Here is a 15,213-nt window from a genome sequence, read left to right on the forward strand (position 1 = left end):
GCAGAACTGTCCCAAATATCACGTCAGAGATTACAGAATTTGTCTACATTGATTAATCAAACCCTTGGAAAAGCAGCTAAAGGAAGTAGGAGGAGAACCAGAAACACGCTAGGTGGTATGTAAAGAGGTTTGTCAAACCTCACTACACATGTTCTATGGATGTGGAACAGATCTTAGGGGAAATTAATGCCCTGTGAATTGAGAGGATTAACATCAAACAGGGGCAATATAATGAAGGAACTTTATGAAGAGCAACATTCAAAGGAGAACTGGCAGGAGCAATTTATCTGGTTATTCACTGTCAGATAGTCTGACCCCCTCATACGAAGTTACTCCACTCCTCTTCCTAGACAGGCTGTTATATAAATAGGATCAGCCAACAAACCATAGCAAGAGAAATAGTGAGGGGGCTTTGTGGGCATGCAAAAGGGGAGGGTATCACAATTCATAAACACTGATTTTTGAGATGAGACTAAGCCCTAATCCATCAAACTTTCTTCAAAGCTTACAGATTTCTCGCCAAGGACTCAAAGGCTATGTCTACAGTTGCACCCTAGTTCAAACTAGGGATGCAAATGTAGACATTCGAAATGGTCCATGAATCAGGGATTTAAATATCCTGTGCTTCATTAGCATGATCTCGCCAGCGCGTTACTCCAATCAACAGCTGTTTCGAAAGTGAAAGTTCGCGCCAGGCTGTGTTAGTTTGAACCAAACCCCTTAGTTCGAACTAATGTTACTCCTCAAAAAATGAGGAGTAATGTTAGTTTGAACTAAGGGGTTTGGTTTGAACTAATGTGTCCCGGTGCGCACTTTCACTTTCGAAAAAGCTGTTGATCAGTGTAATCTGCCAGCAAGATCATGCTAATGAAGCACGGGATATTTAAATCCTCTCTTCATTGACTATTTCGAATGTCTATATTTACATCCCTAGTTCCAACTGGGTACAAGTGTAGACCTACCCAGAGTTACACTAAACTGTACCCTAACCAAAGCAGTAACAGCTCTGTGTGTGTGTGTGTGTGTGTGTGTGTGTGTGTGTGTGTGTGTGTGTGTGTGTGTGTGTGTGTGTGTGAGAGAGAGAGAGAGAGAGAGAGAGAGAGAGAAGGGGAGGAGTGGGGAACCTTTTTTGGGATAGGGGATGCTGACCCACAGAAAAATCAGTCAGGGACCACACCAAAGTGAGAAAAAAACACCTTGCTAACGTGGCCCCTGACTGAGAAGCAAAAAGACATCCTCCACATTTTCCTTGCACACCAGAGCCTACAGCGACCTGGGCTAGTAGATTTCTGGTCCCTCACTATGCACTAAGGTGGGCCCTAAATGAAGGGTTCAGTGTGTGGGAGGGGCCTTCTGGAAAGAGGGCTTGGAGTGTGGGGTCTGGGAGTGGGAGAGAGGTTGCAGAAGCAGGCTGGGGGTGGGGGATCAGGGCGACGGGGGGCACATACTTGGTACAGATCCCTAGGGATGCATATGGGCCTGTGTCCGTCACCACTCCTAGGCACTGCCCCCTACTTCTCCTATTGGCTGTGATTACAGCCAATTGGAGTGGTGGGGGGAAAGCTTCTAGGTGAGGGGAGAGAGTGCGGCACTGTGCACAGCTGCTTCCCCTCCCCCTCTGCCTCTCTCTAAGGGTCGGATCCAGCCCCAGTTTGCCTGACCCCAGGCCACAAAACTTGGGCCCCTCCCTGCCCACAGTGGGAAGCCAGTGCTGGCCCTCCAGCCCCGTGGGGAGAAATCATGGCGGGGGGCTGCGGGGCTGAGGCACCTCTGAGGGGGTGGGAGTGTGGCCAAGCCTTAGGGACCTGAACCAGACAGGCCCAGGTCTGAGGTTCTCCACCCCTGCTTTAGTGCAGTGACTTGGAGCTGCACGCAGGAGCCTGCAATGGACTGGACAGGTGCTTTCTACAGTAACCAACAATCCTTTCCGAGGTTTGGATGTAGGTTTCTCATGCTTTTCTGCAACAATTTTGTATGTATTTCGTAACTTGAGCAAAACTATAGAGATTTGTAGTTATATAACAGAATTGCCTAAGATGTGATCCTGAAAGAATCAATGGCAAGTCTGCAAGCCCAGTGTAGCAAGCCCCCCAGAAACATGCTTGCCTAAATCCACGTGAAGCAAAACTTCCAGGTTCCATGCAGCTTCAAGCTGAGGCCCAGAGAGTTATAAAGTTAATGGGGTTGTTAACAAGGCCACCCAGGATGTCAAACAAAGGGGAAAATAGAACCCAGGAGATCTGATTCCCCCTGCCTTGTTCTATCACACACTATCATCTGAAGGAAAGCCAAACAAAAATAAACTTTTTTCTGAACCTTTCAAGTTATTTTCTATGCTGCACACACTCAATAGCATTCAGATAGCAGACAGCCAGCCAAAGGGGGAAAAAAGTAATGCATTTTCTGTATAGTGGTGACAGCCATTTAGAAAACACATTATGTTAGGTATTACCAATTTCTCCTGGATGGCATAGAACTGGTTTGTTCACATGCAGAGGCTCCCTGTATCAAAAGAGCTGCTGCTTTAGCACGGCAAGTACAGATATTGAGAACCAAAGTGCCCACATCAGCAAAACACCTAAGCATGTGCCTAACTTTAAGAATATATGATTCTTCCATGCCTCTGCTTAGTGCATAAAACAGGATCAAGCCCAAAGACTGCAAGCTGTCTTAATAGTACTATATGTATGACAATAGTCCATGGATAACTAAGCTGTATTTTGCTGTAAATTTGTTCTAACTGTACACAATACATACAGACTATTTGAAACATACCAAAAATTAACAGGATTTCAGATAAGTGGTAATAATGTACATAAGAACATACTGAGTCAGGTCACAGATTGGATTACCCAATAGGCAGACTAAGCACTTGCTTAGGGCACCAGCAAAGCAGAGGCACCACAAAAATGAGATTTTATGGTCTAGTATTGTTTTTATTTTGAATTACATAAGGGGGGGGTCACTATAATCTTTTCAGAGCTTAGGGCCTCTAAAGGTCATAATCCGGCCCTGCATAGGTCCATCCAGCCCAGTATCCTGTCTGCTGAAGGGGCCAATGTCAGGTGCCCCAGAGGGACTGAACCTAACAAGTAATGATCAAGCGAAATCTCTCCTGCCATCCATCTCCACCCTCTGACAAACAGAGGCGAGGGACACCATTCCTTACCCATACTGGCTAATAGCCATTAATGGACTTACCCTCCATGAATGTATCTAGTTCTCTTTTAAACCTTGTTATAGTCCTAGCCTTCACAACCTTCTCAAGCAAGGAGTTCCACAGGTTGACTGTGCGCTTTGTGAAGAAGAACTTCCTTTTATTTGTTTTAAACCAGCTGCCCATTAATTTAATGTGGTGGCCACTAGTTCTTATATCATGGCAATACATACATAACTTTTCCTTATTCACTTTCTCCACACCACTCATGATTTTATAGACCAATCATATCATATATCATAAGATGTGGGTGTACCATGGATTTATATAAGGGCAATAAGATATTCTCTGTCTTATTTTCTACCCCTTTTTTAATGATTCCTAACATCCTGTTTGCTTTTTGACTGCTGCTGCACACTGCATGGACGTCTTCAGAGAACTATCCACGATGACTCCAAGATCTCTTTCTTGCTTAGTTGTAGCTAAATTAGTCCCCATCATATTGTATGCATAGTTGGGGTTATTTTTTCCAATGTGCATTACTTTACATTTATCCACATTAAATTTCATTTGCTATTTCATTGCCCAATCACTTAGTTTGGTGAGATCTTTCTTTCTTTACAGTCTGCTTTGGTCTTAACTACCTTGAGCAGTTTAACATCATCTGCAAACTTTGCCACCTCACTGTTTACCCCTCTCTCCAGATCATTTATGAATAAATTGAATAGGATTGGTCCTAGGACTGACCCTTGGGAAACACCACTCCATTCTGAAAATTTACCATTTATTCCTACCCTTTGTTTCCTGTCCTCAATCCATGAAAGGACCTTCCCTCTTATCTCATAACAATTTACTTTACGTAAGAGCCTTGGTGAGGTACCTTTTCAAAGGCTTTCTGGAAAGAAGTATACTATATCTACTGGATCTCCCTTGTCATATTTGAGCCCTTCATAGAACTCTAAGGCTGTGTCTAGACTACATGCCTCTGTCATCAGAGGCATGTAGATTAGACACATAGGCAAAGGCAAATGAAGCCGCGATTTAAATGATCGCGGCTTCATTTAAATTTACATGGCTGCCGTGCTGAGCCGACAAACAGCTGATCAGCTGTTCGTCCGCTCAGCGCGCTAGTCTGGACACTCCCCTGCCGACATCAAAGCCCTTTGTCGGCAGCCCCGTTATTCTTCGTGGGATGAGGTTTACCGGGGCTGCCGACAAAGGGCTTTGATGTCAGCAAGGGAGTGTCCAGACTAGCGCGCTGAGCGGACAAACAGCTGATCAGCTGTTTGTCGGCTCAGCGCGGCAGCCATGTAAATTTAAATGAAGCCGTGATCATTTAAATCGCGGCTTCATTTGCCTTTGCCTATGTGTCTAATCTACATGCCTCTGGCGACACAGGCATGTAGTCTAGACACACCCTAATAGATTAGTAAGACATGATTTCCCTTTACAAAAACCATGTTGACTTTTCCCCAACAAATTATGTTCTTCTATGTGTCTGACAATTTTATTCTTTATTATTTTTTCAACTAATTTGCCCGGTACTGACAGTAGACTTACCGGTCTGTAATTGCTGGGATTGCCTCTAGAGCTCTTTTTAAATATTGGCGTTACATTAGCTATCTTCTAGTCTTTGGGTACAGAAGACGATTTAAAGGATAGGTTACAAACCACAGTTAATAGTTCTGCAATTTCACATCTTAGTTCTTTCAGAACTCTTGGATGAATGCCATCTGGTCTATAGTTTGAATGTATTTCCAAAATAGTTAACAGTGCTTTTGTAGATCCTTAAGATTTTAGGAGAAATATGTATCTAACTGTTCTATCATGTATATTTTGTAGATTATAACTTTTTTCATATCCTGTCATGCATGACCAAAGAAAAAATAATCACACCACCACTAAATTTGCCTTACTTGGGCAAAATTCCCCCTGATCAGGATTTCACCTACTGTCAACTGTCATTCTTCTTTCTGTAGTTTTGCTTCTATTTCATTCTGAGTAAATATAAAGGGCAATTAAAGATTGCATTTTACAAAACTCGAGCAATGTATTACATGTGTAACAGCAAAAGATTTTGAGGTAAGAATTAGAAGAGTACCCTAATCCCATGCAACTCCAAAACACCATAAAAGGTGTGTATTGGAATAATAAACATGAATCTTCTTTGACTGTTTTGTTTCTGGAGTGTGTAGAGAGATCAATTATTTGTTTTGTCAATTACCCAAGACTAATGCCAACTGATACAGAAGCCTAGAATATCTCTACAGGTATTAGCATACTCAGGGATAGGATTTCAGAACGGGGTTTTATGAATATAAGCAAGGTATCATCTATGTATAAACTTATTACCACAATTTTAAACTTGCATTTGTTTAATACGATTATTACTAAGGATTGCAACTCTTTTACAATTGTTATAATTTTATTAGACATGTAGGATTGTAGGAGTTTGTATATCACATAGACACATCAAGAAGTTGACTGGGTTTTATTTCATTCCATTGCCCAACTTTTTTAGATTTATTAATTTTGTTGCACATAATACAGGCAGTCCCCGGGTTACGTACAAGATAGGGACTGTAGGTTTATTCTTAAGTTGAATCTGTATGTAAGTCGGAACTGGCGTCCAGATTCAGCCGCTGCTGAAACCGATCAGTTTCAACAGCGGCTGAATCTGGACGCCAGTTCTGACTTACATACAGATTCAACTTAAGAACCCCAGGCATCCCCAAGTCAGCTGCTGCTGAAACTGATCAGCGGCTGATTCCAGGAAGCCCCGGGGCAGGGGCTTCCTGTAGTCAGCCACTGGTCAGTTTCAGCAGCGGCTGACTTGGGGATGCCTGGGGCAGAACAGCTGGGGTGCTGCCCGGTTGGTCCAGTAGCGCCCAGAGCGGCGCTACGGGACCAACTGGCAGTGCCCCAGCTGCTGTACCACAGGTGTCTGGAGCAAAGCTACGGAGCACGGGGGCAGCAGGACAGCCCAGACGCGCCATGGCTGTCCACTGCCCGCGTGCTCCGCGGCTTTGCTCTGCTTTGCCCCCCCCCCCCATCCTCCTGGTCTGCAGACGGGGGGGGGGGGGGGCAAAGCAGAGCCAAGCCACGGAGCGCGCGATCAGCTGACAGCCCAGACGCTCTGGGCTGTCAGCTGGCCGGGCGCTCCGCGGCTTGGCTCTGCTTTGCCCCCCCCCCCCCCGGTCTGCAGAACAGGGGGACGGGAGGGGGGGCAAAGCAGAGCCAAGCCTCGGAGCGCGTGGGCAGTGGACAGCCCTGTCCGCTGCCCACGTGTTCCGCCGCTTTGCTTCCTCTCCCTGGTCTGCTGGAGACCAGGGAGAGGAACCCCGTTCGTAACTGCGGATCCGACATAAGTCGGATCCGCGTAACTCGGGGACTGCCTGTAATACATTCTAAACGCATGCATTTAAATCAGTGGGATTAGTAAATGTATTCAAAAGCAGAATATGTCATTCTGCATTTATAGGACTACATGCATATGGTGTAGAGAAACATGACTTTTTCTTTTTCCTTGCCCAACACTAACAAATCATATTCAGAGAGAGGTAAATTGAGTCCTACCAGAAAAACAACTTTTTAATCTAGCTCTTTGTTCAAGCAATGCCACATGTCTTGCATGAAAGAGAAAGAATGAGAGACAGCATTAGCCCAAATTTGGTGAGTTTAGGGACAAGATGGTCAATTGAGCAAAACTTCAATTACAGACTAATTTAATGTAGACCCAAGTACATTACTGCAATTCAATAAACATCTCTTTAGATTTAAATGATCGCAATTTGCTTTCATTTCAGCTGTGTGCACACATTTAGAATTTATTATTAGCTGCACCAAAATTAGTCAGATTTTTTCAGAAACACTGATCCATGCAATCCCAAAGTGACATCTCTGGTGCATGGGCTTAACTTCATATCATCCACTGAAAATATACCTTCTTAGGAAAAAGGAGCAAGACTTGGTAAAATGATACTTCATCAACCCTTAACCCTCACTCCTTTTCAGTTCTTCTACCACCTGTCGATCTAGGTGCCTGTATAACACCAGCAAAAAAATTATCTACAGTTCTTCTACTAGGGTATATCTACACTACCACCCTAGTTCGAACTAGGGTGGTTAATGTAAGCAACCGAAGTTGCAAATGAAGCCCGGGATTTGAATTTCCTGGGCTTCATTTGCATCTTGCCGGGTGCCGCCATTTTTAAATCCCCGCTAGTTTGGACTCCGTGCCCACGGCTACACGCGGCACGGAGTAGGTAGCTCGGATTAGGCTTCCTATTCCAAAGTACCGTTACTCCTCATGGAACGAGGTGTACCGGTAGTTTGGAATAGGAAGCCTAATCCAAACTACCTACTCCGTGCCGCGTGTAGCCGTGGGCACGGAGTCCAAACTAGCGGGGATTTAAAAATGGCGGCACCCGGCAAGATGCAAATGAAGCCCGGGAAATTCAAATCCCGGGCTTCATTTGCAACTTCGGTTGCCTACATTAACCACCCTAGTTTGAACTAGGGTGGTAGTGTAGACATACTCCTAGATACTCCATCTATTGGTACTTACCTGTATTCGCACAATATTCTTGCCGGCAAGTTAAGGGAATGTGGATTGGATAAATGGATGAATAGATGGATAGAAAGCTGGCTAGAAGACCAGGCCCAGTGGGTAGTGATCAATGGCTTGATGTCAGGATGGCAGTCAGTTTCTAGTGGAGTGCCCCAAGGTTCGGTTCTAGGACCGGTTTTGTTCAATATCTTTTGTGACAGAGCAGGAGTGATACAGCAGGTGAAAGAGCTTGACGGAAGGAGAAAGAGGCAGAGAGAGTCAGCAATCCTGGCTAATTATGGGCAGCTGAGACAGGGTGGCTGCAAAATCAGTTAAGGCACAGGTGAAACTAACTGGGGCTGCCTGGAGGCCTATTTACGAACTCTTCTTGTGAGTGAGGTGAAGAGAGCTGTGAAAGAGTATGGAGAGTGGAGGAGGAGTTTGGAGAGACAAAGACATCGGAGGAGCCAAGAGAACGGCATCAACCTTGTTAAAGACTACAGGGAGACAACAAATCTCAAACCAAGGTGAGTGAGCCATATGCTGTGACTCCTAGACTGTGCGACAGTGGGCTGAACAACGGTCAGGGGCCCAGGAGTGGGACTGACCCTGCCATACTTTATTAATGACCTGGATGAGGGGATGGATTGTCAGCAAGTTTGCAGATGGGGGGAAAGGTAGATACACTTGAGGGCAGAGACAGGGCCCAGAGTGACTTAGACAAATTAGAGGATTGGGCCACAATACTTGGGACGGAAGAATCCCAAGCATTGTTACAGGCTGGGGACCAACCAGTTAAGTAGCAGTTCCGCAGAAAAGGACCTGGGGGTTACAGTGGATGAGAAGCTGGATATGAATCAAAGGTGTGCCCTTGTAGCCAATAAGGCTAATGGCATATTAGGTTGCATTAGGAGGAGCATTGCCAGCAAATCCAGAGATGTGATTATTCCCCTTTATTCGGCTCTGGTGAGGACACATCTAGTGTATTGTGTCCAGTTCTGGGCCCCCCACTACAAAAAGGATGTAGGGCATTGGAGAGGGTCCAGTAGAGGGCAACCAAAATGATTAGGGGGCTGGAGTATATGACCTACAAGGTCAGAGGAGAGGCTGAGGGCAGGGGCGGATATACGGCAAGGTGAACAGGGCGGCCGCCCCGGGCCCCGCGCTTTAGAAAGTCCCGCGCATGCGCTGTGGCGCCGCTGCGCATGCGCATGGCATCACTGCGCATGTGCCGTGGCAAAGGGGGGCGCCGCGGAATTATGCTGCCCGGGGCCCCGCAAAACGGTCATCTGCCCCTGGCTGAGGGAGTTGGGTCTGTTTAGTCTGCAGAAGCAAAGAGTGAGGGGGGATTTGATAGCATCCTTCAACTTCCTGAAGGGAGGTTCCAAAGAGGGTGGAGAGAGGCTGTTCTCAGTAGTGACAGATGGCAGAACAAGGAGCAATGGTCTCAAGTTGTGGTGGGAGAGGTCCAGGTTGGATAATAGGAAAAACTATTTCACTAGGAGAGTGGTGAAGCACTGGAATGGGTTACTTAGGGAAGTAGTGGAGTCTCCGTCCCTAGAGATCTTTAAGTCTTGGCTTGACAAAGCCCTGGTTGGGTTGATTTAGTTGGGATTGGTCCTGCCTAGAGCAGGGGGCTCGACTTGATGACCTTCTGAGATCTCTTCCAGCTCTATGGTTCTATGATTCTCTGATAAAGTAGGTACAATTGTTTTACCTTCCAAGGTTTCTGATCGGGAGACTGACTGGCACCTCCCTAACTAAGTTTTGCACCTAATATTTTTTCCTCTGTAGGCTTGCTTTAATACATTGTGAAAACATATCTGCTGCAGCTGTCTAGTTCAGACATGGATGACATCCTACTTCACGCAGTTTGATTCTGAAGTGGGCCAAGCACCCACGCCCACTGACCTCAGTGGGACCTGTCAGAATCAGCACTTGGCAGGATCAGCCCCTTCATCGACATACTTTGAGAACTACCATACTAACTTAGCAGTGGAACCAAGATTAGAACTTGAGGCCTCCAGTTTCCCAGCCTTATACTCATTTTCCTCCATACCACTGCCAAAGACTGAAGACATGTTGATATCTAGAATGCTTCCCCACAAATACTTCATGATACAGAGGATATATATCACTATATGGGTAAGTCTCATGGTAGGCAAATTGAGACACAATAACCTTTTATACATATATAACCAACTACAGGTTTTCACACTGGGCTGCATTTCATAGAAGTCCAACCTTAGCAGCAAGAATATTTTTTGTTGACAGCTGTCTTTATTTAAATATTCACTCCTTTTATTAAATATGTAAAATCAAGTAGTATTAAAACATTCACATTTTGTACATAGCTGCATGGTATCACTCAGTCCCTTTAAGGGGTTCTGAGACTGAACTATATTGTTGCAATGTCTAGACCAGTGTAATCAACCCAGATTCAGGGGACAATAAAGGTGACTTCTGAGCTCTCCTCAGGTGCACCTCAAGATCTGGCCTTCAGTAGATACCCTCTTTCCCCATCAAGGTAAGTTAAAATCAGATATACAATTAACATTTTCAGATTTTGTTTAAATAAAAAGTCAGTATGATAAATGAGTTTACCCAGCTCATCCTGTGAGCTCTGAACCTGCCGCATTCCAAGCTCTTTGAGCAAAGAAGGACTGTATATTTTGGTAGCTCAAACCATCCAACAAAGATGCATGGGTCTTTTCAGGCACATTGACACAGGTGATAATCGACAGCACTGGAACAAAGCCATGGCTGCAGTCCTCCTCAATTAGTATCTACGGCATCTTTACAGATTATTTACTTGTGCCTTATTGTGTACAGTTAGAGGACAAAGCTGAAATCTAAGGATGGTGAAACTGTTTCATGGGAAAAAATAGAAGTCTGATTAAAAATAAATATGCATAATAGACATAATTAAAGGGATGATAAATGGGGTGGTAGCTAGAGAAAGTTTCCCTTCTTCATTCAGTTTTTAAAAAGAGCACTGAAACTCTTCTCTAGTTTACACCCAATATTTTGCTTACCTTTAAAGTGCTATGAACTAATGAGGGAGGCAGATCTTCAGAATTGTAAATATTACACACAGAACAGCTTCCACTTGGGAGAAAACAAGTGCTATATTCACACACACACACACATAACATGAATGATATAGGTGTTGTTGGGCTCTGGCCACCTACCTTTCACAATTAATTCTGCATAGTTTGAAACTCCAGAGCCACCATCTGAGCGAATGACACACCGGTATTTGCTGATGCTGCGCTGAGATGTGTCTGCTACACTGACTGTGGCAGAAAAACGTCGGTGATTGACCACTCTGGTGACCATTAACGCAGTGTCCCTTCCATTCCACTGCTGCCAGGGAAACCAAGAATAAAGCAAGAGATGAGGATGTGGCTGCAAAGCTTGTTTTTTTAAAGCTACTGTCCAATGTTTATTATATTTTATAATAACAGTTACACTTTTTTATTTACCTGGATCTACTGGATTCCCATTTGTGTGCACTCACATGCACTAGTCCCCAGGGCTGTGTCTACATTGGCATCCCTTTCCGGAAAAGGGATGCTAATGAGACACTTCAGAATTGCAAATCCGCCAGGGATTTAAATATCCCCCGCGGCATTTGCATTTACATGGCTGCCGCTTTTTTCCGGCTCAGGGTTTTTGCCGGAGAAAAGCGCCAGTGTAGACGCGATTTTCCGGAAAATAAGCCCTTTTCCGGAAGATCCCTTATCCCCTACTTGAATAAGGGATCTTCCGGAAAAGGGCTTATTTTCCGGAAAATCGCGTCTACACTGGCGCTTTTCTCCGGCCAAAACCCTGAGCCGGAAAAAAGCGGCAGCCATGTAAATGCAAATGCCGCGGGGGATATTTAAATCCCTGGCGGATTTGCAATTCCGAAGTGTCTCATTAGCATCCCTTTTCCGGAAAGGGATGCCAATGTAGACACAGCCCAGGAGAGTCAACAGCCTGCATGGGTCCCTGGTCAAAGTGGGGGGCTGGCTCCATGCTCCTCAAAATAGCAGGGCCTCTTTCGGAAGGGAAGGGTTGGGACAACCAGCCCTCTGTGCCACCCAGAGTGCAGTACATCCTCCCCCCAGCCCTAAGAGCCACATGAAGCACCTGGAACAACACACTGGCAGCTGCCACTGCTGCACTAGCAGTAGTGGTGGCCAGGAGCCTCGGGCCCCTTTGAATGACCAGGCCCTGAGGCAACTGCCCCCTTTGTCCCCACCCCGTCGGCAGTCCTGTCCACTTCTAACTCTATTAGGAAGCTTAGATCTTAAGTTTGTTACTGTACCTAGACTTCTGGTGTGATGATGGAGGTCATATGGAGGGATAAGACCCTTTGATTCCGAATCCTAGAACAAGTTGGGGGCTGGTTCAACCGCATAGTAACACGTAGCAATCCAGGTGCTGCAGGGGCAACCCAGGGGGAGGGTCTAGAGCACAAGGTGTAGCCAACTTTGTACCACCTGGGAATCCAATCTAAAATACCAGCTGCCCCATTAGGAACATTTTTCCAACTGCTTTTTCTGCTGATCCTGAGCCTGGGATCAATATGCTCTGGGGGAGAGATGATTCCACACGCAATGGAAATATTCTTGATTTTTAAACCTGATTTATTTTAATGGCAAGTGTTTATAGCTGCTTGGGCATTTGATCTGGAAGGATAACTCTGGGGAGATTGGTAGGGGGAAAGAGCAAGCGAGATGATCAACGGTGGTGCATGATTATTATTTATTCTTGTGCCACAAGATCATTTATTTATTTATTGTTTGTTTGTTTTTGTGATGGCAATAAGGTTACTATTAGAGCTCAATTATGCAGTCTTTGGCTCATGTGAATAAGTTCTATGAATAAAGGTTGGAGGATCAGGCTATATGTTTACTATAAATGACTCCAATTTATTACAATTTTAGGTGGCTCCACACAGCACTATCTTGAACTCTGAATTATGACTTTAAACAGCTTCTTCAACAAAGGAGTTTGGAATTTTGCCCCTATCTCTGCTCTCTTCATTTTTAGAGCCCACAGATCTCCGCTTTATATCCATAGGTATTCACATCTGCAGATGTGGATGTGGATAACCACGGCTCAGTTTTTGCAGATGTGGATGCGAATACAAATTTTGTGTCTAGAACGCTGCAAATTTGCAAATATCCACAGATAATTTTTGCAAATGAGGATATCAGTTTAGTATCCACTCAGGGCTCTACTCATTTTGACTCTGGATGGTTAGAAGGAAAGTCCACCTGCCCAGACTTCCTGGCACTTTACCTGGAGCCAGAGCTTGTCGTGCTGAGACCACTTCCCTCCAGCAATACACTGGAACGTTGCATTCTGTCCCACATTAACTTCCACATTCTGCAGCCGCAGGAAGTGTGGCGCTTTTCCTAAATAAAATAAAATGCAATAAATAAACAACAACAACAATGATAATAAATAACAATGATTAAAAAATGCAAAGTATTACCCAGGTAGAGTATGACAGTAATTAACAGTGTCATGCAGCAACAGGAAAATCCAGATCAGAGGGAAATGCCAGTTTTTCCATTGACACAGTGACTTCACAAAGCAAAGCCAATCAGTAGAGTTTAATTATTTTGCATGAAGAGATTGATCTTATGTGATAAAGCCCAGATTGGTTGTGTACCCCTTTGGCACAATAAGAAAGTACACTAAGTATCAGTTTGACAACAGAAGTTCACAACTATTTCTAACCAGCACTGTTTCATTACTGTTTCCTATAATCAAAGAGCAATTTCTTCTGACACGGGAAAATGTCAAAATTTAAAAGGTCAAACATCCAAATAGTGAATTTGCAGTGTATGACACAGGAAAGTTTTCCTAAGGCCTTTTTGAGTTCACTGCTTGTGAAGCAAAACCTTGGAGTTTCAGATTTATATTGTTTCGCTGTTAGATTGTAAATGTCCATTTTCTCAGTCACCAAAAACAAAACAAAACAAAAACAGGCCATGCATACACCTCCTGAAAAGATCACTGACTTTTAGGGCCAAGCAGCAAAGCCTGGCAGTTTTAGATCTGAGAAATGAGAGGAAAGTAAAGTGTTACAAATTGAGAATACAAGGCAATGAACTTTATAATCCAGCTGACCATTTTAAAACGAAATTCACCTCTGCAGGTTGCCAGTACAGGGTGTACATACCACTTCTATTCCTGGCTGTAAACTGTTCTGAAATTTATTCTGATTTTATTATTAGATTTAGAATGATTTTTAAAGATCTGACCTATTATTATACTAGACTTTCAATAGGCCATGTAATTTCAGAGACTATATTCACCTAGATTCCCAGTCAACCTCTGTTAAAAGAGAGTGGGGACCTTTAAGCCTTTATATATGCAGAACAGGTAACAACATCTCGATACCTATTTACATACACATATGCAGGTGCAAACAAGTTTGGCAGATATTAATAGAGGCCAGTTGAAAAGTTGGTGGATTGTATGTACATACCTATCCAACAGAATAAAGAGTTTACCATTCACTTGCATTGCAAAGAGTCCAACCAACTGACCTAAAGTATCATTACATTGTGGTTTGTATAGTTGGTCAGTAGCTGTTGCACAGTGTATTGAGAAACCAGCCTTTGGATGAAGGTGGGTTATGGGACTCTATTACTGGGAACAGAGACATTCACACAAGTAAACTAGGTGCTGCAGCAGAGAGCAAAGTGGCTGGAGAACTGAGATATCTACTATTCCCTTTTAATATATCAGGAGGGGCTGCTTCTTTGCACTTCTAATGATTCTTAAGCTTGTCTCTGCCACACTTAAAAGCAACAATTATGTGAAAATAAGGGCTAATAATGTCAAACCCCTCCCCAACACAAGTTTCCCAGCAGTGTTCTGAGTAATAACTAGTAAAATGAATGTGAGGGGCATAAGCCATAAAAGTTCATAGAATGTTCACTAATATTCCATGATGACTTTAATTCCTGGACCTCTGCATGTGACCCTAAGGCGCAGAGAGGTGCCAGATTAGGAAAGACTGCAAAGGATTTATAGATTTTTATACCATGCAGGTTGAAAAAGTGCTCCGGGGTATGATATGCATTGTTGGGTCACATTATACACCTATCAATCTCCTTTTTAACCTTGAGCTTAACACTCAAAAACACAAGGACGGCCATACTGAGTCAGACCAATGCTCCATCTAGCCCAGAACCCCCTCTTCTGACCATGGACAATAAAAGAGGTTTCAGTAAGAATGAGCAGAACGGGGCAATTTTGCATGAGCCATCCCCCATCGCCTATTCCCAGTTTTTAGTAGCTAGAGGCATAGGGAAATCCAAAGCACAGGGTTGCCACATGAGCTGAACTCTTCTCTAGTTAGGAACTCAGAAGTTGCCCATTGTTACTGGCCAAGTTGTGATGTATACAGGCAGTCCCCGAGTTACGCAGATCTGACTTACGTCGGATCCGCAGTTACGAATGGGCTTTTCTCGCCCTGGAGGATGGGAGTAGCGGAATG

At 44.3% G+C, this 15,213-nt stretch overlaps 1 protein-coding gene across 4 annotated transcripts in view; it reads right to left on the reverse strand.

The window, feature by feature from the left end:
* The window catches only part of PTPRT (protein tyrosine phosphatase receptor type T), a 1,034,103-nt gene that overhangs the window by 676,672 nt on the left and 342,218 nt on the right, over nucleotides 1-15,213 (reverse strand). For all 4 annotated transcript variants that reach the window (XM_075901353.2, XM_075901347.2, XM_075901351.2 and 1 more), the window contains 2 exons: nucleotides 12,999-13,114; nucleotides 10,898-11,072 (listed from right to left, as the gene is read on the reverse strand). In XM_075901353.2, the coding sequence (XP_075757468.2) occupies nucleotides 10,898-11,072; nucleotides 12,999-13,114 (291 nt within the window). The remainder of the gene's footprint in view (nucleotides 1-10,897; nucleotides 11,073-12,998; nucleotides 13,115-15,213) is intronic.

This window comes from Pelodiscus sinensis, chromosome 17, assembly GCF_052426305.1.
Source record: "Pelodiscus sinensis isolate ZL-2025 chromosome 17, ASM5242630v1, whole genome shotgun sequence".
Lineage (NCBI taxonomy): Eukaryota > Metazoa > Chordata > Testudines > Trionychidae > Pelodiscus > Pelodiscus sinensis.